At 35.3% G+C, this 25,590-nt stretch overlaps 1 protein-coding gene across 1 annotated transcript in view; it reads left to right on the top strand.

Annotated features, from left to right (window-relative positions):
* The first annotated feature begins 6,326 nt into the window (after positions 1-6,326).
* Positions 6,327-25,590, top strand: part of LOC112126474 — a 552,656-nt gene continuing 533,392 nt past the window's right edge. The window contains exons 1-2 of the mRNA XM_024225603.1: positions 6,327-6,680; positions 23,337-23,478. Coding sequence (XP_024081371.1) covers positions 23,379-23,478 — 100 coding nt within the window. The 5' untranslated portion in view covers positions 6,327-6,680; positions 23,337-23,378. The remainder of the gene's footprint in view (positions 6,681-23,336; positions 23,479-25,590) is intronic.

The raw sequence follows: 25,590 nt of genomic DNA on the forward strand, positions 1-25,590 counted from the left end.
ATTTCAAAGGGCGGTAAAATTAGCAAAAAAGTCATATTGGAGAGAGTTTTGTGCAATTTTGAATAACGCATCAGATTTACCAACGATAAGGACAAACTTGGAAAATTAAAAAATAGCTCGAACCCTAGTTCACATGTTGCTGTAGGCGCATGGACCGAGGAATACATTCAAACTTGGTGCCCCACCAGATCGTTGGGAAGTAACGTTAACTCGCGAATTCTCTATGGTAGGACTGGATAGAACTTTTAAAAAAACAAACAAATAATTCCGTACCTGGGGTTGATGCTAAGCAATCTTACAAACTGAGCTAAAAAGTTACTTCTGACCCTGTTTAATAAAATTTAGCAGGGTAGTATTCCTATTCCTGAAACATGGAAAAAATCACTGATAAAATTGTTTCTGAAACCAAATACGGATCCCAGTAAATCAACTTCATACCGCCCAATAGCTCTTAAATCTAATTTCCTAAAAACCTACGAAAGAATAATAAAACATCGTTTGCAATGATGCCTAGAAAGAAGTTAAGAATTACCCCCGGATTCTCAATTCGGTTTTCGGAACGGTCTTTCGGTTCAAGATCCCAAAAAAATTTGATATATGATATATATACTTTTTCAGACTCACCGTCTTTGATAGCTCTATTCGTCGATATAACGGCGGCAGATGATAGAGTGGATTTTGGCAGTCTTACACAAAAAATTTCCAAAATCGGTCTTCCTCACGCAGTGATCCATAACGTTATAAATATTATCGGGAATAGACAGTTAATAATACACATAAACGATTCTACATTCGGCCCGTGTACGGTATTTCAGAGTCTACCTCAAGGGGGAATCTTAAGTCCTATCTTGTTTTTAATATATGTTTATGATCTTACCACCATTATCTCTCCACTATTAAAGTGTGCCGTACACTGATGACATTTGCTTTTATACGTCTCACAAAAGCATAGAAGCTGGGATCAGCCTTGGACGAGGAACGTCTTCTCTAAATGGACTAAAAGAAATAATTTAAATATATCAGCGTCGAAGTCTTTCCTCTGTCCGTTCTCTAAAAGGGGAACGATTCCTTTAGGAAACTCCATAATCTTGGAAGAGTATGAGTTTTCAGTATGTATGAGGGCGAAGTTCTTGGATCTAATACTGGATCGAAAGCTTAGGGGGCTCCTCGTATTAGGAAAGGGCGAAAAGTACTTCAATGTACTATGATGTTTTTCTGCAACAAGATGGTGGGCTGATTCAAACTTTTTTTTGTTGTTTTTTAGAGCGTGCATTCAAAGCACATTGTATTTTGGATCGGTGTTTTATGGATGTGCGAGTAAAGTTCATATAAACAAACTTAAAGTCTTTAGGAATAAATATTTGAGATGATGTATGGGATACCTAAATAATACTCCAATGAAAGTGTTGGACATAGAATATTGCAAGCTCCCACTCCATATTCGAATCAAAAAACTTGCATCCAACTTTCTAGCGAAGCTAATATCAACAAATAGTAAACTATACAACAAAATTTCATTTGTATATAAAGGTTTTGACGGGAAAATTCTGGTAAAAGAAAAAGCTTCTACTCCTGATTAAGGCGTATTTAGAGTCAGTTGATTTAAATTTTTCCTTACATAAAAACAGCGTTTGGTCATGTTTTGAAGTGGCATATGAGGGATATTATAATAAATTGTGCATTACTTCACTCAGGGATTATAAAAAGTTTGCTCCTGCCGCTGCAAATTCAATTTTCCCGAGAGTCGTAACCACCATATGCCTAATTCCTTAGTTTATTTTCAGTGACGGCTCAAAGTATGAAAGAGGGTGTTGGGTGTCCCTGGTTTGACCCCCAAAGTATTAAACACGGGATGTATAAGCTTCCTCCAGAATTCAGAATTTATTTTGCTGAACTCATTGGAATTTATAAAGCACTTCATATGTGTACAATAAGAAAGCCAACCATGAAACGGTATTGATACTATCAGATTCTAAAATTTCATTTCAAAGATTGGAAAACTTCAATTTNTGAGACTTGAAGTAGGTGGATGCGGTTAGGGGCTTGACGGGGTTGGTGCGGAAGGGACAGGAGACGGGATATCCCTGAGCATATTTAGCTCCGGAGGTGCGGGAGACGTGGTCTTTTCCATGCTATCTCAATGTGAATGGTTTTTAGCCACGTCTCCGGAAAATACTCCGGGAAAGACGAAAAAGCATGTTCACGATTCTCTCCCTGTCCTTTCCGATTGGGTGTACTACTCCCCAACGGCGCCTGGCATCCCTGTCCTCTGAAGAAGAGAATCGAATGGCTGATACTTAACCACTAAAGCAAAAAAAACTTGTTTTTTGGTATCTCAAGTCAATGGTCTAAAACGTTTCTATTTTTGTGCTATATAGGTTTATTTATAGGTAGCGTATTCATTTAAAAATTGTTTTTGTAAGCAAATTATGTTTTTAGTTCAAAATGTTTTGCGAGTTCCATCTACTTTATTTACGTATGATTTCCTGTAGTGTTTTCCCTAAAATTCTTCAAAAATTGGACAAATGGCTATGAAATAATGATGCAATGATGTATATTCTTCTCCTTAAGAATATTAAATCAACTAACAGAACCAAAACAATTTCTTTTTGATCAATATTTGACACTTTTAGCCACTGGTTTGAACAAAACATATTGGTTTTGAAGAAATTATTGGATTTTGTTCATAAATTATGCTTGATAAAGCCTCTTTTTTTAGTAGTTTTTATTCTTCATTTTTCATATTATGTACCATTTAAGTAAAGAACAAATAGACTCTTAACTAATTACTTATTGCGGAAACAAAAATAGGTTTTTTTTTTGTTTGCAATAGCAGAGGTTATATCAACTATCTGGGTGCCGGTGTTTTTGAAAAAAGCCCATTTGTAAGTATGTCGGGTTCGAATGCGGGGCCGCTGGATTCGAACTGGGGACCTTTTCCTTACAGCGATGAGCGCCGTGTCAACGCCTAAACCGTTGCGGCCGCCGACGCCCCGTTAAAAATAATTTATTGTATGCAGAGAAATACTGATAATTTTTTTATTACTTCTTTCATAATTTTTATGAATTATGCCCGTTCAACCTTTTACTCATTTTATTTTATTTTTATTAAGGAAATGTCAGTGTAACCTGAAGTCCGTTAGTGAACTCGTTTTTAACCTTTATTATTACTTAGTTAATTTTTCTTACATATTTCAACTGTATTTTTTTATAGCGTTTTATCTATTGAATATAACCAACTCATTTGCAAATATCCTAATTAAAATTTTGAATATATTTGAATTTTTACCTGAACGAAAAACAGCTCGAGGAAAAAGAAGTACCAGCATGTTTATTGTTCACGGTCGCTCAGTAGCTAACATTTCCTTTGTACTTAACATTTTAGAATTTTAACTGTATTTATACATTTTAAATTTATAATTTTAAATTTTTGACTTGTGTTGTTAATTAGTTTATTTAAATCAGCTACTCTTTTATTATTCGGATTATGAATATTGCAGGTCAACAGATTTCTACTTTTTCTATTTTTTGTTTATTCATAAATAATGTGATAATTAAATTTTGCACAATAAACTTTTGTTTTATTTAAATAATTTTTAAACCTATGCTAGAAATAAAACAATTTAGGAATTTCTTTGTGTATCATTTTATTTAGCGTTGAGAACTCTTATAAGGGACTTTATAGCCAATTACCATATCACTGAATTACTAATTTATTCTAAAATCCTATGAATGAAAAGATTCATAGTTTCAATTTAACTTTTTGTTAAATATTTAATTAACAATAATGTTTCGAACAGTGGAAAGGTACGCCAATCTTTTGTTATCAATTAAATGCGAAAAGACCGTTTTTTTTGTGCTAAAAAGTGGATTTTGTCAATATCTATTTCATAATATAATGCAATCTTTTGATATTATGAAACTGAGCCAGTGAAATTACGAGCTTTAGAACTGCTACAAATAATGTTTTGAATGTTGTGAATCAAGTGTATCTTGACTTAATTAATCAATTAATCTGTATTTAAGGTATTGAGATAAAAAAAGTCATTGTCACAAGCCGGAGTGGATCGAAGTCACGATAGTTCAAGTGGTAGAGTAGGGGCGTATTTAGCCGAAGGTCGTGGGTTCGAATCCCGCTTGTAACACTGACTTTTTTTATCTCAACCAATACAGATTGCTGTTTACTTCATCGTTAGGCCAGATCTGTCCCTGTCAGACGTTAGCGAAAGGTACCAAAACCCTTATTTGGCTACCAAATCAGATAGGACAGAGAAGTACTGAGGAGGTCGATATATCAACCTTGCACCCTTTTACGGCATACCGAAATATCCAAAAACATATATCCATATGAAACATGTGAAAACTTTGATCGGCGGGCACCGCAGGAACTATCAACAGCATTACTTAATCGAGGATGTATTAGAACTAGAAGGATAGTTGGACTGCTTACTAGCCACAGGCATGTAGACTCGGAACAAGAAGCAGCAGAAACAATATAGCATTGTGTTCCCGAGTACTCATCGTCAACAAGACAAGAGGATCTTTAGCGTCCGCACCTAGCCTATTCGGCCTTATCGGACGTTTTGATTCTCAAGATGAGAGCTGACGCACTTCTCCATACGACGGAATGGTGTTACCGCCGCAGCATTGGTGTAGAGGTGTCCCAGCCTCTAAGGGCCAGTACAACCACGTTCTCCGCTTGTCCACTCCGAATGTCGGGCCCGCATTGTGCATCGGGTCGTACGCCGCAAACGAGGCGTCAACAGGCCGAAATACATCAGCCTGTCCCCCCCCCCGCGTACTCCCTAGATAGAGAAAGCCACTCTATCTCTCTGAGTATAGAGGCTCCCCCAGCGTAGAAACTCCCGGGAACGCCCCGGCAGCGGTTTAGTTTAAAGTGGAATTGCTAACCACCCCCTAGATGAGCACGGCTTACGGTAAAGTCTCTTATCGAGCTCAGCCTACACCTGTCACGCGCATTCGAGGGACGTCATAGGCTCAGCCTAGGTGTCCGATCCTTCGCTTCCCCAAGGGTACCACGCCGGTCATACGCACAACAACGCAAAGCATACTCGAGTCCAAGACACCGATTCACTACCCGCTTCCCTTCGCTTATTTACGCATTCGAGGGACTATAGCATGATCATTAGGTCCTCAACGCTTACATGCTGTCGTCCGGTTGCAACGTCTCCCGTGAGGCCGGGAGGTTGGCCATACGCAAGCTTCACTGAGGTCACAGATAAAAGACAGCCTCTGTCTAAGTTCCCGCCAGGGGCGTCACCACGCATCACCACGAATCCATTCCCAGTGTAACTAGGGCTGAATTTGAAACTTTTCGTGAAACGTGGTACAGATGACCATACACCCTCCCCCGTCTTTGCAGGATCTAGTGCACTGGCTCTCGTGTGACTCTGCTAAGGCACCCGCCGCCCATGCCGACCCTTAGGCCGACACGAGTACAGCTTGTGCTTTAGAGAGGTTGCCACGCCCTCAAGGCTACACCATTATTTTGTGCCTGGATACCCCCCTTGTAACCAAGGGTTAGGAGGGGTCACAGGATAGAATGAAGGAGCTCGGATTGAAAAAAAGGGCCGTGGATGAGAACACGAGGTGAGCCGTATCGGGGTCTCGAGTCTCGAACCACACTATACCACCCGTTGTCGCCGTAGGTCCACATAAAATGGGCCACCACTCCCAGGGTGGGTGAGAGAAACAATATAGCAGGCAACTTCGGAACCTTTTCCAATTTACGATGTGTTTTTACATTATAATAATTAAAAAGCAAGGGTTATGATGGGATTGGGACCCGCCAGGATAATTATTACCAGTAGGACGCGCTAACCACTCTACTACTGTGGTTCCTTAAATTCATTAAGGGTATACAATATATAATTGACACAAATATTTTTTTCTATTTTATTAATATGTTCAAAATATTGATTATTGTAAAAAGTTTAACTTTCGTTTCCAGGGAAACTACTAACTATTTGTTTTCTTTGTCTTATCTCCTTTACATGTTGTAAGAGTTTAACGTTACGTGTTCTTTCTTCGCATGTCGTACGCATTTTTGGAATTCTACTGAAGATAGATCACGTAGATAAAAGGGTTATATTTTTCTTTTGTTTTATTATGCTGACTTAAAAGAATGCGTGTTCGGCTTTCATTAACTTTCTAGCTGTTGTTTGTGTGTATTCTATAACAAATTTGTGTCCTTTGGAACAGTTGGCTTTGGACGGTTAGTTAACAAATGCACGAGAATGGCGGGGTGGGTGGCGAGGGCTGGCGAAAACCCACGAGTGATCATCCCCCGCCTCGCCCTTTGGGGGTGCCCGCAGTTCGGTGCAAAAGCCCGCGACGAACGCTTCTCGCTCCATAGCCCTGAGGTCATTACATATAAATTAAAAAGTAATAAAATCCATATTGGTTCGAGAAAAATAACACTTATACATCACTTTTTACCATCGCTTTCGGATGGGAGGCTTTCGGACTCTGGGACGATCCTGACTGGATAAATAGTGAATGTGAAAAGAAGTTTCTAATTTTGTACCTGGAAAAAATTGTGTTGTTTAAGTATTCTGTGATTTAAGTGTGGTTTTTTCTGTGATCACAACTGTGTGATAAAGAAGGTGGCCGATCAAACAAGCTCAAAAAATACTTAAAACTAAGGATTCTAAAATAAGGTAAACGGTTTTATAATTATTAATAATACATTAACTTTTTACTAAAATAAACAAAAATACAATGAAACCTTGGAGTGTTTTCACTTATAAATGAATTGTCTTCGTATCCATGATGATCTACATTGCATATTAACAATTTAGGCAGAGAAATCATCACACAGAACTGACCTTGAAATAAACTTAATTCCTCAATCTTTAATGAGACCATCTTCTACAAGACCACTTTCAACTGCCTTACGACCTAAAATATTAATAATATAATTTAATACTATTGTATTGAAATGTTTGACTAGAAAAGTTAACGAAGGAAAGATTACATTTCAAACAATTTACAAGAAACACATTTTCGAAGAGATTAGCATCGTTGGTCAATGCCGGTTCTAAGTTTTATTGGTTGACCAGGTCGTGGTTAGTTAGTTTCTTATGTGCGATTTAGTAAATCCTCTTGATTTGAGGAATTAGCAAACATTTATCTGCTGTTAAAATTAGTGAAATTGATTTCTAATATTTTTGTTTTTCACTTAAAATGGATTGATAAATATATTTAAACGACATATAATATATATTAAACAAACACAATATAATTATTTTACTGACCCGGGACTGCACTGGCCGATTGATTCGACTTGCATTTGCCACCCTAGCTCCTAGGTTCGAATCCCGGCACATTCCATGTAATTTTATTTAGGAATAATAAAAAATGGCAAAAAGAAGAGAAAATTCGAAAGGTGGGGTTGAGATGGGAAGTTAGTGTCCGAGTCGATCGAAGTCACGAGAGCTCAAGTGGTAGAGTAGCGGCGTATCTAGCCGAAGGTCGTGGGTTCGAATCCCGCTCGTGACACTGACTTTTTTATTTCAACTAATAACCTTAATTAATTGAACGTCATTAATTGGTCAAGCGGACCACGGAAACTAGTGAATTTAGCAATAATATTAAATAAAACAATGTTTTAAAGTGTTTTGATTATCATACACTAATGTAATGTAATGGTAACTTGGATGGTCAAGTAATTTTCATCCCTGTATATTTTCAATATTCCATTGTTTTAAATGAATTTCTAGAATTTTAATTTTTATCAATATTATATATAATTTTAATATTGTTTTTTAATTTTAAAGGGAAAAATCTAATTACCAGAAATTGTTGCAAAAATTTGAATTATGTATATTCGCTGTTTCCCTGGTGTTATATTAAAAAAATTGTTTTGACAATTAATCTGTAGGAAGTCGGAGGCACTCAAAACCGTAAGGTAAAGGTCTCGAGTTCGAATCCAGCGGCCCTGAATCGGAATCCGACATGTATACAAACTACTTTACTTACTTACAATCCGACATTCAAATGGACTATTATAAAAACACCGATACTCCAGTGGTCGATATGACCTCCCTCGTAAACAAACAAAATATTTAATCAAGGAGAGTATAAATATTAACTTCAAGAAAAAAGAGAATTTTTACTTGAAGATAAGGTTTATTTATGTCTCATTACAACAGATTATTTGCTATTTATTTATAGCATATTATTGAATTGTCCCGTTAACACGGCAGTTTAAATTCCAACACCACACAATATGTTGCTTATAGCTGCATAGCTTTTAAGTTTAATAATATTTTTTCATATGAAAATTCTACAAAAATCTCTTCTTTTTTTGTGCTGTCCTGGGGTCATTCATTTACAATTCTAAATTGAACTTACTAGCTCTAGCTTTTTCTAAAATAAAAAAACTAAATTCCAATAAATTTTACAAACACTTTCATAAATTTTATTTAAATAGCATAATTCCTCAGAGAATAGAAATTATGATAATGAATGTTAGAAACTAGTAAGTTTTTCATCGAAAGTAAAGATCGTGCATTGCGGACTAGTTTATGCTCCTTCCTCGAAATATTCTAGTTTTTCAATGCCAATCACAAAAACAATTACGTGAAATAGAAAATTTTGCATACAACGGGTACATATCCTTGAATTGAACCATCGACTGTAAGGGATGCATCGTAACACCTGAAATATGCGGCTTCATATGATAGAATCATACCAGAAAAACTGAAAAAGATAGCGTGATCATTAAGATAATTTACCTCTATACCTATATCGCTAGTATGAATATTTTATCCCTCATTTAAATATTGAGCCATGATAAAGAATTCATCATTGTTAATTTATTTATATATATTACGATACAATAAATCCTAACATTTTCATCTTTAACATTTGGTTAACTGATGGTTTTAAGTGATTAAGATTCAGCTATCATCAATCATAGCTTTGTTGGAAGATGGAAGGTGCTTTCTTCCATCGCTAACAAGATACTTGAGGTTACTCAAGAAGGCACAGATCAGGTCACCCTCTTGTCACATATCAGAGAGTTATTGGTTTTATTTGTTCGAATCTACTCCGTAATTGAACTTTTACCTATAATCGAGAAGATTCTCGAAAAACTACTAACTTGCTCCGCGTTTATAACGAAATTTCATCCCATATTATTCCCAATCACCAATTCGGCTTTCGGAGCTGCCACTCGACTATTCATCAAGCTCATCGCGTTTTAGACACCATTACCACTGCCCTCGAACTGAAACAGTACTGCCATCATGTCTTTCTGGACATATCTCAGGCATTTGATAGGGTATGCCACCCGGGGCGTCTGAGGATGCTCAAGGGCACTCTACCATTCTTGATACTAAAATCATCTACATGTCCATGTCATTCCAAACTGTCGAAAACGCTTCTTTCTCCTCTATTTACCCGATTCTCTCTGGTGTTCAACAGGGGAGCATTCTCACTCCCCTCCTTTAAACAATCTACACGGCTGATCTACCCACTCACCATAACACTTTCATTTTTATTTTTGCCGTTGACACATCAATACTTACCTCCGATTCACACGTAATTTACAAAGTCACTTATACACGGTAGAATCCTTGCACCGTCAATGGCGAATCAAGGTACCATTAAACTAAATCTATTGTTTTCACTCTTAACAAAAGAACTCTTACTCCTTTATATTTCAATAATCTTCCCGTCCCCGTTGTGAACAACGTACGATACTTTCAACTGTACCTCGAGAAATGACTTACAAGGAATGAGATACGAGACTCAAGTGTTCAAATTTAAATACAAGATTCAGACTGCTAAAAAGACTGCTTGACAAACGATCCAAACTTACAGAAACAAAAAAATGACCTGCCCTGCTAACCCCTGTTATGAACCATACGGACTTGAACTGTACGGAACCGCTAAGCGTTCAAATCTTAACAGACTACAAACCCTACAATTTAAAAATTCGATGAATAGTTAAAGCTCCTTTTTATGTCTCTAACCATACAATTCATACAGCATTAAAAATTCATTTGTATCCGACCTTGCCTAATTTCGGTACAAAAATTTTCATTCTAAATTACCCGATCTCTGAAACCTCTTGCCATCCTCAACATTACCCGCCAATCTTCGTCGGAAACTGAAACGACATTGGCCATGCGACAACTTAGCTGCCTAACATTGGCAATAGATAGTTGCCAAGTGGTCTCCACTCTATTGGTGAACTAACTGATCCCATCACGGGATCCCATCACGCCCTTCATACTTTACAGGCCATTTTGTTGACCGTACTTACAACCTTGTGTGCACGTTCACAAATTAGAAGGACAATTTCAACATTTTTGCTCGCGGTATGTTTAAAGTACAATTGTAAATAAATAAATGAATTAAAAACTTATGATTCTTCTTAATAATATTATTCATTTATTTCAATTAATTAAGGTTTTTACTTGAAATAAAAAAGTCAATGTCAGAAGCGGGATTCGAACCCACGATCTTCGGCTAGATCCGCCGCTGCTCTACCACTTGAGCTATCGTGACCTCGATCCACTCCGACACTAACTTCCCGTCTCAACCCCGCCTTCTGAATTTTTCCTTCTTTTTGCCATTTTTCAAATGTCTCTTTTACGTTAACTAAAAACCTTAATTAATTGAAAGATATTAATTGGTCAAGCGGACCATGAAAACTAGCTAATTATTAATTTAATAATTCGTGGATATATACTTATGTGCATGTTCACACAATATAATAACAATTTCAATATTTTTGTTTGTTGCATATTTAGAGTTCAGTTGTAAATAAATAAATGAATATAAAAAATAATCAACAAAGAAAAATAAAATTTGTAACGATTCTGTGGTGATTAGTGACNTAAAAAAAACAGGGTGAACATTTTTTGCCTATCAGTGTTTTATACGTCGACAGATGTGCTAATGAGCGTTGAAAATTTTGCCACAATAGATAGGGATGATTCTTTCCCGCGGGGCCGATTAAACTCGAGGGGTCATATAAAACATTTCCCTTTTAATATCTCGCTAAATGATCCTGACAATATTATGAAACACGGCATATATTTTAAACTTTTATATAGCTAAGCTTAGGAACGGTTTTGAACTATTTCTTCTTAAACAATATACTTTTAAGAAACCACACAAAATAACTTTTCCACTACATTTGACCTGTTTTATAACTAAGCGTTGTATAGTAAATATCGGAATTTTTTGTTTTTGTTTAAATGATTTTATGGCTTTTCTAACTTGTTGAAGTCGTTGTTTGATCTCATCAGCGGAAGAATGACGATTAAGGAATACATTTGAAACAATAATACTATAATCTCTCTGAGATATGACTCGATGGCGACCTGATCTATGCCTTCTTGAGTAACCTCCAGTATCTTGGTTCCGATGGAAGACCCTCCAGATAGTTGTTATTGGAATATTAAGCATGGCATACGCTTGACTTTTTCCTTCTTCCAACGATATGATTCTAGCCAAATCTGAATCTCAAAACCATTAGTCTAACAAATTATAAAGTTGAAAATGGTACACAAAAATTAAACAATTGGACGTTAGAAAGAAGCTTATAAATCATTTTTCCTTTAGTTTCTATAAGTGATCAACAGAACTTGGATTTTAAAGTAACGATAGTTACCTTTTTAGAACAAATATTGAGAATTTTTCAATAGTGCAAATTTTTTCGGACTTGTAAGCAGCACCATGGGAAGATATAGTTATGTTATTTATTTCTCAAAACTTTGGCTTTTTAAGTGACTAATGCTGGAGGGACAAGTGATCGACAGACTATTATGAAACATGGTTAAACATTGCAATAGAACAGTTTTTCGTTATTCAAGTCAACTAGTCAGAATCAAACCGTTAGTTTAAAAAATTTTCATATGCCCTTGATAATCGTTTATTCCTTTCAGCTTACCAGCATTATGTAGTTACCTGTTTTAGGGCACATATTGGAGTTTTTGCTGTTGATATTTTTAGCGTTGCTTTCTGCTTGCTTAGGTGACTAAAGCTGGAGTGAGTCATTCAACAGATTATTATTCAGAAATCGTGAGATGCGGTCTGGTGTGATGTAAGTTTCAGAAAAACATTTTCTTTATGGTACCAACGTTTCGATCTTTATTGAGATAATCATCAGGGCTCAAAGTGTGTGTGTGGCACTCTCAACACGATACGCAAGAATGGAACAATTACACAGAAGTCAAACACTTTGAGCCCTGAAGATGATCTCAATAAAGATCGAAACGTTGGCACGATAAAGAAAATGTTTTTCTGAAACTTACATCACACCAGACCGCATCTCACGATTTCTGAATAATTATCGATTAACGGTCGCTAATCAACACACATTCAACAGATTATTATCAAATATATTAAACAGTAAGATCGCGATGCACAGGAGTATTTTTTCGTTACACGTAGTCTCATTTTGGTCAAAGCATTCTTGTGGAGTCACCCGAAACATGTTTTTCCTCCAAATGTTACTAACTTCGTTATGTCCATATCTATTCTGAGCTACCTGCTTATGTACATATAATGAGTACTTTTTGAGCAAAACATTTTTCTTTTGATACCATTTAATATGTCTATGTCGCTAAGAGATCAACATAGAAAACTGGATAAAGCTGAAATTTGTTGACATTGACAGTTCATTAGTCAGAGTTTAATGGGGTTGATCGAGTGTAAATGACAAAAATTCATTTCTTAACTGAGTTATTTCGAGTTTTATTTGTTCTTCTTCTTCAAAAGTTGTACAGATTGACAGTTGTATGGTTAGTTTAGGCAGTTTTAGTTGAGATAACCAAAACCGCATACAAAATATTGAAACACTGAACTATAAAAAAATGAAATTTTGAAAAACTATTGATATAAGGAGGAATAGAAACAAAAATATCGATGAAATGTAAGAAAGTATCGGTTCTCTAAAGTATATTTATAATTTTAATTAATTAAGGTTTTTATTTGAGATAAAAAAGTCAGTCACTAGCAGGATTCGAACCCATGACCTTCGGCTAGATACGCCACTACTCTACCACCTGAGCTATCGTGACTTCGATCCACTTGGACACTAACTTATCATCTCAACCCGACCTTTTGAATTTGTGTATGTGGGTTCGAATCCCGCTCCTAACATTGACTTTTTTATCTCAACTACAAACCTTAATTAATTGAAAGATATTAATTGGTCAAGCGGCCCACGAAAACTAGTGAATTACTCGTAAATATAAACAAATATAGACCGTGATAGTACCTCTTGTTACCTCGGATGGATGAACTGATAAGGTCAGTGAAGTTCAGTTGGAACAAGTGAGATGGCGGGTAGATAATCCACTACTCCCACTACCCTTGTATAATGATATGACTTTAATAAACTCGATTTAATTAGAACACGTAGTTCAAAGGTCCATATAATGTGAGGTCTAATGTAGGTAGATCCGAGAATAGAACATGCAAACAATTGTTGTAATATGTGTATAAATTTTTCTAACGTGTAAACGAACGGAAAACCAGGAACAACAGAGTTCTAAGTTTGCGACAATTAGCGAAGTAGACATATGGGGTGTAAACGACAGTAGTCCTGTAGTAACCTACACTAAAATTAAATTTTAAAAAAATTATATTATAATTATTTACAATATTAATATATAATATATATATTAATTTTAATAATTAAATATTTTAAATAGTGTTATAATCATTGTCCAATTGATATACATTAGAAAAATATTTTCCAACTGTATTTCTGTTGTACTATTTTATGCTTACATTTTTGTTGTAATAACATGTGGAGAGTACATTTTTATAAATAATAACTCCGGTTATGCAGGATGAGTTAACTTCTGCCGCTCCTATATATAACATGTAAACTTTTCTCTTTTCTCTAGTTTCTCATGAACCAAACATTTCTCTCTAGTAAAGTTGATTTATAGTTATCTAAGGTTCAAATAAATTCTTAAAATGGCGAGATACTCATGAATATGTGGTGATTAGTGACCGTTAGTCGATGATTATTCGGAAATCGTTAAATGCGTTTTGGTGTGTTGTAGGTTTCAGAAAAACATTTTCTTTATCGTGCCAACGTTTCGAACTTTACTGAGATCATCTTCAAGGCCTGGGATTTACAAACATCGGTTAAATCTAACAAATAGATGCAGGATGTGGAAAAAAGTGAATTTATACAATGCCAAAAAATATTTTTTATAATAAATCAAAGATTTCTACTCACTCAAAGTGTTTCTTTTCTTCGTAATTGTGCCATTCTTGCGTGTCGTGTTGAGAGTGCCAGTGAGATATGGCTGTTTTATGTTTTTTATGCAATATCTCACTAGCCCTCCCAACGCGACACGCAAGAATGGCACAATTACGCAGAAAACAAACACTTTGAGTGAGTAGAAATACTTTGATTTAATATTAAAAATATTTTTTTTGCATTGTATAAATTCACTTTTTTCCACATCCTACATGTATTTGTTAAATTTAAACAATGTTTGTAAATCCCAGGCCCTGAAGATGATCTCAATAAAGATCGAAACGATGGCACGATTAAAAAAAAAAATGTTTTTCTGAAACCTACATCACACCAGACCGCATCTCACGATTTTCGAACAATTCTCGTCAATTTAAGTTTTATTTTGAGCAGCGATTCTCAAGTTATGTGCAAAAAACTAGTTTTGAACATTGTTTTTCGGAAAAACGAAATCTTCTCCAACTCCATCTTCACCAATTTATTTATTTATCTATTTAATTGATAGAAAATTAATCCCATTCAATCAAATTTCGAGAAGATTTTTTAATATAATATTGACTAACAAGAGGTTCTCGTTGTAGCTCATTCAAGAGCAAACATGAGCAATTAATTTGCTATAATTAAAATGATCAATAAATAAACCGGTAATTATTTGAAAAAGTTACAGGTGACTTCTTTTTTCCTAAAAATAGTTTGGATCAAGAGAGACTAGATAAAAAAATAAAAGTTTACGTGCCACGGGGTTTTTACCAAAAACATAGGGGGAACAGAAGTTACTCTCACCCTATGTAATTTACTCGGTAATGCGTTACTGTAAATTTTAAAACTTTTAGTTTTTTTTTGGACAACTTTATTTATTCATGACTGGAACGCGAGTTTTTGATAATAACCTGAGTGAAAAATAGTCACATTAACTTTCACTTATTTATAGCTCGAATTCCGCGAGAAAATAATTTCAAACCGAAAAAGAGCGTGTCAGTTTTGGAAAATGTAAACCTATTCTAGACGCTAATTTTAGCCTTCATCGTACGATCCTTTGTTTTTGTTAATCCAACTTACAGTGTTTTGCCGAGCATGATTATCAAACTTGCCAAGTTTGAAACACAGTGCTTTGCACGCCACGAGAAATTGTTTTGGCCGGTTTTCTCTCGTGTTTTCCTCATCGTGGGAGAATATTGAAAATACATTATGGAAAATAAATTTTAACTCGAACTCACGTTATTAAATAAATGTTAAACAACTTAACATCAAAAGGTAATTTATACAGGTCTGCAAATAATTATCGGCTTACAAAGAGACCGCTGCATAGGGTTGGTAGCAGCGCGCTTCCTAAAAGCACGACTATATTATTAACACAGCCGAGGTAAGGTTGAACCTAATTCTCTCCCAAGTGCTTTAATATTCATCGCATTCGTTTTGTAAAAAATTAAAGGGCACTCATCCTTTTTTGAGCCAGACTTATAACAATAATGAAAAATGCATTGCACAATTATTTAAAAACTATAACAAAAGAAAAAAATTTCTCAATCAAAAACTTCAGATAAAAAATAATAATTAATTGTAATAATTAATATGAACAATTATGATCAAACAAATAAGGATTAATTTCAAAGAAAAAAGTACACTTGTTTTGTTGCATGATTTTTAAAGCTATTTTTTTAAGGGCTGTAAAAGTTGGTGAATGGTTAAATTTCGTTGACGAAAGGTATGTTAAGGTCGTTGTGGCTAGGGAAGTTAATGAAACAGAAAAAAGTTTTGACAATTTGTCTGCAGACTTTTGAATAGAAGGATTGGATACGCTGGATATTGAACGGCTTGGCAGCTCCCCACAGTTCCACTCCATATGCCCAAAGTGGTCGCAGTAAAGTCTTTATAAGGTTAGTTATGATAGTCAAGAGAGATTTCGGTCCTAAAGGTTTTCGTTGTTGTCCAAGTGTTATGTTAAGTTGTAAAATTTTACGCGTGGATTCCACATCGAGGTTTTATGCATTTCAATATCCAATTGTACTTCAATACAAATTGTTGATGTACAGAGGGTTCAAGATTTTTTTCATTGTGAAATTGCTACATTTTTTTCATTCATTCTTGTCCTCCACTTTTGCCCCAGTCTTAGATAAGTCCAAGGTGATCTTGGAAGTTGGAGGTAGCTTGGATGAAATTCGAGTTAGAAGAAAAAATTGCGGTATCTTCCACGTATGTATTGATTGACGAAGAACGATTTTGTGACGAAGAAGCTCCCTTCTAGAACGCCGACTTGCATCGGGCTGATTTCGGAAAACTCGTTCCCTCACCTCGCTTTGAGGCATTAATTAGGTAGGATTTCAGGAGAATAAGAATAATAATTATTCAGAAATCGTGAGATGCCGTATGGTGTGATGTAGGTTTCAGAAAAACATTTTCTTTAACGTGCCAACCTTTCGATCTTTACTGAGATCTTCTTCAGGGCCTGGGATTTACAAACATTGTTTAAATTTAACAAATACATGTAGGACGTGAAAAAAAGTGAATTTATACAATGCAAAATATAGTTTTTATATTGAATCAAACTACTGTTAAATTTAAACGATGTTTGTAAATCCCAGGCACTGAAGAAGATCTCAATAAAGATCGAAACGTTGGCACGATAAAGAAAATGGTTTTCTGAAACCTACATCACACCAGACCGCATCTCACGATTTCTGAATAATTAACGACTAACGGTCACTACTCACCACACAAAAGAATAATAATTTTAAGATGAGAACATAATAATATTAGTAAGTGAACAAGGAGTTAGTAGGAAACTTTTAAGTTGAAAGCATACCCGGGTGCCAGACCCTATGAAAAGCCTGTGCTATATCTAGAAACGCATCTGAGCAGGATTCAATACTACTTTATTTTCTAGCGCAGAGGATATGGTGTCGACAACCTTGCTAGATTGTTGAATGACGTGGTCGGAAGCGAATTGATGAGCAGGAATTATCGTATGAGCCAGGATGGGTAATTATCGCTTTAAAGGAGTCTGTATAGGATTTTGTGCATTTCAGGAAGAAGGCTGATGGGTCTGTAGGAGGATACATGATTTGTAGGTTTGTGAGCTTCAGGAATGAGAATAACGAGAGATTATTTCCATAAGAAATGAGTAGTTTGTAAGATGGCAGTGTATATTGTCTTTAAGATTACCATGGCCTTTTCTGGAAGGTTTGAAGTTTGATGGAGGTAACTAGATCATGTCCACTTAGGGATTTGTGGATAGGACTCTTAACTTCAGGAGGCTGAAAGGTTTGATACAGGGAGATCGTTAAACCAAAAATAAAACTTAGATAGACAAGCGACCCGGCGGGCACTGGGTTCGAGGCTACTGGGCTCCGGGCTCGAGATTGGAAAAAGCAAACTGCGGTCAGTTCGAGATAGACGATCGAAGTAAGAGCTGGTCTCCGCAAGAACCAGAAAAGATTGAAAAAAAGTGTGTGCGACCTGTGTTGGGTGTGATCCCAGTGGTGTTCCTCCGAAGAGAAGGTGCTGATCCCGGCGGCACAGCCTAAGTGGAAGTGTGATCCTTTGAGGGTTTTTTTTTGACTGGGGCTTCCGACATCTAGGTCATTTCAGCCCCCAGCTATGTCTGTATTCTATTTACCCTTTCAAACACTACACTCATACAAATAAATACATTCATACACATAAATACATCCATACAGTACACTCATTCAGTTTGGTCTGTGGAGTACTTGATATTCATCTACCGACCCCATACTCAAACTAATCTAGATCGGGGTCGATAGAGTACTTTTATAAATATTCCGCCATCGACCCCGAACACACACTCTTACGCTCTCATCGTTCGAGGGGTGATGATGATGTTATATTTCACCCTCACCCTTCGCCATTCACGCTAATAAATACATGCACTCAGACACCTTGAGTTTGTTCCTTTCCAATCTTGTTATCAGGCCTGATAATTCGGGACTAAAGACATTAGGTGTAAGTTTCGCTATATTATTAGTTTAATTTAAAAAGAATTTGGAAATTTAGTGATAAATAGAATAGTTTTTACTCGTATTCATTTTTTAAAAATCGTAGTTTAAACCTTAAGTAAGATAAGAACCCTAAGATTTCTTGTGTTTACGAATTAACACCGGTAGAATAGGAAGAACTTCGTTATTTAGTTCCCATATTATAATCTTGGGTGGAAGCGCCACTTCATCAGGAAGAAGAGGAGCAAGAAGCGCTACATCGGTAGTCTGGGGTTCAACGCGGGAACCATATCTGTGCTTCATTTTCTCTTTCTCTTTTTTTCTTCCATTGTTCTACTTTTCTTTTCCTTTTTTTCCATGGTTTCGGTATTTATACTCTCTTATATACCTGTATATCTCCAAAAATACCGTGGCGCTCAACACATCTGTAAATAAACTTGCACCCCGTCATCGAACATCGCTCCTTTCAACACTGAGCTACCGCCAACATACGTGCGGCCACAGTAAGGAAGCTTTAACAAATGAACTAGAAAATATAACACATAATGTTATCTTACTGTTTTCTTGCTCGGCCAGTTTTTTTCTTTCTGTTACCTGTTACATGAAAGCCGATCGATAAGTTATTTAAGTTAGTTCTCAATTTAATCTTTTAGAAGCAGTCTGACAAACAGGACAAATTTTCTTAGACAAACGCCTGTGTAAACTAAATTTGATCAATTTTGATCTAACACGGTTCAGATTGCGCCCAGTTGTTTTCTACACCAGCGGCTCTGTGAGATTATTCGGCCCTGTTATAGTATAACCTATATATTCCATAGCCGGTCAAAGAGAATTTATCTTCTCCCGAAAATGGATTTTGGTCACGCAAGCTATGTTAATATAACAATTTTCCATAAATATAACAAGGTCAATTGTTCGACGTGTTAAAGAAATAAAAATTTATGTTGTTTGACACATTATTAATTTTCTAATTTATAACTTGAAATGAATTAATATTATATGGCGTAGGGCAACGGTCCAACATTCAAAGCGTATTGAAATTGCTCTGAAATCTACATGACAAAACATGATCTACGTCAATAGCTATAATGATAGGTTACACGGATGGGTTTAACCCGAAACATCAAAGTAATCGGCCAACTATTGACTACACTAGACGAAACAAACCTCCACCATGCACATAATTTAGCTCTCTATATTAGGACATCTCTGAGTTTCATCTGTATGGACATGAACAAAGACAATGAACCGAAATGATTCTCAATCACTTTCCCAATGCTTCACAAACATCGCCCGTTTGTTTTTCTCCCAACTGGACAAGTACTGGACATCAAAGAAGCTCTTCCTTTCACTTTCTTATTGTTTACAACTCTTGTTACGATAAATAATATTATTCTAGAAAATGTTTTTCCTGAAGGTAGTGAACAGTTCTTTTCATCACTTTTTTATTAAATTCGGGCGGTACCATACTCAACGCCGAATTTTTTAATGTAAAGACACAACGAAGTTCAATACATAACTACTTCATTTAAAGCACTTATTAGTATCTATAACGATCAAATTACAGGTTTATCAATATTGTTTTTTTTATATTATATTGCTTTGAAATAGGTGTTAATTAAAACCTACAAACAATGCTTGAATTGAGTGCTAACCGTGGTTTAATTTGTTCTTATCTGTAATGATGTGTCAGTACTGTGGTAGTTTGTTGACTCGTGTAGGAATAACCTGATGTTGTCTGATGGACGCTGAACGTAATTTATCAATGAGGCAGCTTAACACCTGTTAACAGCTTGAAGAGGATAAAACGGATAAAGATTATCACAAATGATGAAAGAGGGGCAGAACTATCGTCGCTTTTGTAATTTACCGTTTAAACTTTGTTTCAAGTGTGAAAAGTTTCACTTCACGATAAAAAAACAGTAGGTAAGAGTGAAAGTACAATAATTATGATTGATAAATAATACATAGATTGATATGTAATTATAATAATATGAATGGCTCCCTATAGGGAGCGTGTAGGCATGCTATCCAATCTGAAAATGGTACTCGAGCACTGCAGCGGGTTTCTAGGTCCCCTGTTTCGTTTTTTAGGGGAATTTTTTTTTATTGTATATAATATGTCTTATGTGTTGTGTGTCTGTATGTTTTGTCTGAGTGCATGTATTTATTAGCGTGAATGGCAAAGCGTGAGGGTGAATTACAACGTAATCATCGCCCCTCGAACGTTGAGAGCGTATAAGTGTATTTCGCTTGCAATTCCCGCGGTTGTCCAATTTACAATATTGGTGACCTCGAGAATCATCCACCTCGTGTTTTGGCAGTCTGGGGTCTCAACTGTCCAGCCATCGAGGTTGGCCTCCAGGGGCTACCACCATCTAGCTCATTTCACCCCCAACCCAATCAGTTACTAAAACTAAACCACTCACATTTAAATATATTCTTTTTATTTACACGTCATTCAATCAGTTAGGGTAGTGGAGTACTTGATATTCTCCGCACCCATAACTAATCTAATTGGTTGATGGGATAAATAATAATCCGCCATTGGCCCTCCTACTTTATACATTTACGCTAATAAATACATTCTGTTTCAAAATTCTCAAAATAGAAAAAAACGAGATATCTATCAATACCATGTGCAATAAAATAACCCTTTTTCCTCCAAAAATTCGGGACAGTGTAAGAAAATATTACAATTCTCATAAGTCTTTATATATGGAGCAAAGGTATGGCATCTTCCAATTAAGTGGGACACATTTTTTTTTGTTTTTGTTAGAAACATGACAAAAAGTAATTTTGTCAACACAAAATTGTCTTTTCTTATTCGGGTGAGGATCTTTCTGCTAAAATTAAGATACTTCAAGAGACATATTCGTCAGTGCTCTTGATACAGATGAAAATTGTACTAAAACAAATATTGTAAATTATTATAATTGATTAAGTAATATTGGTTTTTATGATGTTTGAATCTAACATATCATAGTTATGATTTGATAAGCGTTCATTCCATTCTTAACATGTTTAAGGCGGTAGCGACAGTTTTCGGAACAACAGTTTGTTTTTTGATTTTTGTTTTGTTCAACTCTACTTTTAGTCGATGGATTTGATTTTTAATACGCGCTTTTTTTTGCAAGACGTTTGTGCTTTCTGCCGGAGCATCAAACTTTAAAATCTCCTGTCGTTACAGCAATTTTTCAAGGACATTTAATCGTTCAAAGATAGACCAAAAATTACCATATTTCGGTACTATTTTCGATAAGATCTAGTAGATTTTTAAAACCGATCTTTATATGTGAAACAACTTTAAAATCACACTGCACATATGGATACCCGAACAGAATTGTACCCTTACGAAATGGTCTGTACCGTTTTGCCTTAAGAACTGTCCAAATATTATCAGAGACGTAAGTGTGGTGTCTTTTTTTTGGTTGAAGCTAATATGGTTACCTCGCTGATACGTTCTTTATTCGCGTCGTGCACTCGGGGGTTGGCGGCCAGTGTGCTCTGGCAACGTTCCATTCCGTGTAACTCACGATTCACATGTGGTAGGGTTTCAAATCGTCGAGGCACTCCGTCTACCTTGTTTAAACTCTGGGGCGTGTTTCTGTACGGGTGGTTCTGCAAGAAACAACAAAGTTTCACGATCTGAGGAGAAACCGTCGTCGATGCTATTATTTGCGGCAATTCAGACTTAAGAAAACATAAATTTGGCGACATATGCCTGGTGGAAGTGTAAGTCGGTGATCGTACGCTGTTTATGCTTGGAGCCGTATATATATCGTAAAGCGTTGGCCGAAGATGTTAACTTAAGTCCCAATTATATTCAGCGAACTTGACAAAAAGTCTTACCAAGCCCTTGATCAGACTAGGAGACTCCGATCAATCTCAGTGGCGACTTGAATAACGATCCGCGACACAACAGCTCGTTGACTTCATGAAGAATGAATTCGGCCTCAACTACATGCCCACTGGTCCGACAAGTACGTCACCACTGGGCAATACCGATTACAATCGATTTTATTTTCACCAGAATTTATATTTTACGTGTTCATATCACAGGCCAATGTCAAACAAAACTCGTCGTCGAATAATAGTCAAAATAAATGTCATATATCATTCAGTGTCTGTTTTATGTTAAAATAAAATTTGATGTCTCCATTCAATGTCTCGTTTTTATTTCAATAAAATACGATAAAAGCGACAGTGCGGAAATAAACTTTAAACGGTGGCGCGCCTCGACACGGTTACGTAATTGTAGTTTGTTAAAAGTTTCTTTGTATACTAACATGATTTCTTAGCTTATTTCTTTTTTAAAATATTAAATCTTTTTCTATTGCGTGGCAACTTTTACACCTTTAAACAGTAGCTCGCTACAATCGCTTGCCTTTTATTGTTACGCAAAATGAAAAAAAAAATGTTTCAATAGGATGAAGGGTTTTGAAGAAAAATACCAAAGAGAAAAAATAATAGAATCTTTTCAAGTGAAACCATCGAATCTTTCCGGATGCCCCCCAATTTAATTCATAAAATCACCGACTTTTTAAACTACAGTATGGAATTTATAGAAGATAGTTTAGTTTAGGAAAGTACTTTTGACACTAAATACATAAAAGCCGCGATTCTTCTAAATCACCAGGCAATAACATTCAAAAATGAGTGACCGTTAATCGACAATTATTCAGAAATCGCGAGATGCGGTCTGGTGTGATGTAGGTTTGGCACTTTCAACACGACACGCAAGAATGGCACAGTTACACAGAAGACAAACACTTTGAGCCCTGAAGATGATCTCAATAAAGCTCGAAACAATGACATAGTGAAGAAAATATTTTTCTGAAACCTGCATCACACCAGACCGCATCTCACGATTTCTGAATAATAAACATTAAAAAAATTATTTGGACCCTTCTAAAACCAGAATCTAAAGGGACCAGTTTCAACCTGTAATGTAATCCTGCAATAATGTATTTCTAAACATGAAAACTGCCGCTACCCCTTAAATTAAAAAAATACATTAATAAAAAAAATGTGTTACATATTTAGATTTTAATTTGCTTCAGTTTTACTAACTAGTGATTGTAGTGAGTGTTTGAGATCCATATTTTATCTGCTGAATGTTTTAGGTGCCATGGTACTGGTAAGAAGATGAAGTGAACAACTTTACGATGGGAACAATTGGATGGCTGATCATGTCCGCACTTTTGGCAACGGTACTGTCTGCTTCGACGCTATTCTGCCAGGCATCATCAGCACCACCTCCAACAGGTAAGCAACATACTTTTGATCTGCGACCTATGGTAAATTATGTGGCTTTACTACATTATAATCCGTGATGTGAGTCAAGACGTTTTACATTATTTAGTAAAAATAAGTTTAATGGAAATATTAATTTAAATCACTTTTTATTCTTGATTAATTACATGTCTATTTAGTTTATTTAATACCAAAAAAACAAAAAACAAAACACAGTTACCCCTATTAGTTAAAAGGGCCACAATTATAGATATAAATGTACCCCAGCATTGTATTAATGAAATACCAAATCGTCAAATTTATTTTATGATGATTATGATTTATTATCCCTAAAATCAAGCAATTGGCAAATATTGGTAAAATTTTTTTTTTCAAAAATCTATCATTTTTAAGTCAAAATTTCCTTTCGGAATTCCATGTTCTGACGCAGTTATGTAAAACAAAAGAAGGGCATTTATAGTTTTTGTTTTTAAATTAAAATAAATTAAATTAAAATTAAGTCTCTTTATTTAAAACCTAGACTTTGCTTGACAAACTTTTCTTGTGTAAGGATTTGATCTCCCATACGGTTTCAAATAAAATTTATACATCGATCCAACCAAGTATTTGGTTCTACCGTTTTTGAAATGATGCAGTTTTCGTGAAATTTGCATATTTCGACCTAGTGTGATGAATTTTCGAAATTCTTCAAAGATCATCAGTTTAAATTTTACCGGCTTGTATTAGCAAAACGGCTATCAGTTAGATTGAAAGGGTTCAGTAGAGTACTCATCCTTTAGTAAATTTAACGTGAGTTATGAATCCGTCCCAATTTACACGGAGTATGCATATGTCACGTATATTTTCTTTGTAAAAGGTCCATTTTTTTAAAAAAAAGCGTATCTTTTTGATTGTTAGACTATTAGTTTTGGCGGCATTCTTCTCCATTTACAATCTACTATTATGGATTTTTTTTCGTTTCATAACAAACTGCCCTTTATACTTTTAATTTGTCCAATTTGTCAATGTGCGACAGTCGGCCGTATTACTCTCTGTGCGGGGTCATAAGAGACAACATGCATAAATTATTTTTCAGATTTTGTGAATTGAAAGCCTTTTTTGTTATTTAAAAGAATTTATCAGCATTTTTGACCATAGTTATAAAAACTGGATTTTTATAAAGTATGTTTTCTATTTTGGTGGTGCAAACCACGTTTTCTTCTATTTTTTATTTCATCTTTTAACAAATACATTGCTCTATGTTGGTATAATCCTGAACATATGTCTATACCTACATTGGAATACTATGTGCACGTGATAACTTGCGACCTTCGTATTTTAACTTGGTTTTTCTTATAAATAAATAATATAATTATCATTATAACGTTTTTAATTTAACGACGAAACACTTGGCAACAAAACTTTGGCTTAGGTTGAACTTTCTTTAATATTATATGAAAATTGTATTACATAATTATACTTTATAACTATGTTGTATGTATATTTATTCAACAAACTCGTTCAACAACTTTAATGTTTCTTGTTTATCTATTAATGAAATTCAGAATTTTTGTGTGCTTCATAAAACAAATGGATTCCCTTTCTTTCATTGTTCTTTAGTTATTTTAGACAATTTTTCTACGATTTTTCAAAATGTAGGTTTAAAAAAAGAGTTTAGTTTAAATACATCTAATTTTATTGTATTCTTTTAATTATTAAAAAGTATGGTTCCAATGCGTTGATACATTTGTCATCGAGTGGTGTGGTATTCAATAGTAATAATAACAATAAACAATGCTTTATTTACAATATAAAAAATCAATAAAATAAAATTACAGTTCATAAAATGTGGGACGTTAATTAGACAATGGATCTATGATCCGTCTGCTATTTTGTAAACATAATATTATAAGCATACCAATCAAAAATAAAAATTTAATAAATATAAATGCTAAATCATTAAAACAAATAAACGACTTTTGAAAAATGGCAAAAAGGAGAGAAAATTCAAAAGGTGGGGTTGAGCTGGGAAGTTGGTGTCCGAGTGGATCGAAGTCACGAGAGCTCAAGTGGTTGAGCAGCGGCGTATCTAGCCAAAGGTCGTGGGTTCGAATCCCGCTCATGACATTGACTTTTTTATCTCAA

The sequence above is a fragment of the Cimex lectularius genome, unplaced genomic scaffold (assembly GCF_000648675.2).
Source record: "Cimex lectularius strain Harlan isolate CLEC.00 unplaced genomic scaffold, Clec_2.1 scaffold108, whole genome shotgun sequence".
NCBI lineage: Eukaryota > Metazoa > Arthropoda > Insecta > Hemiptera > Cimicidae > Cimex > Cimex lectularius.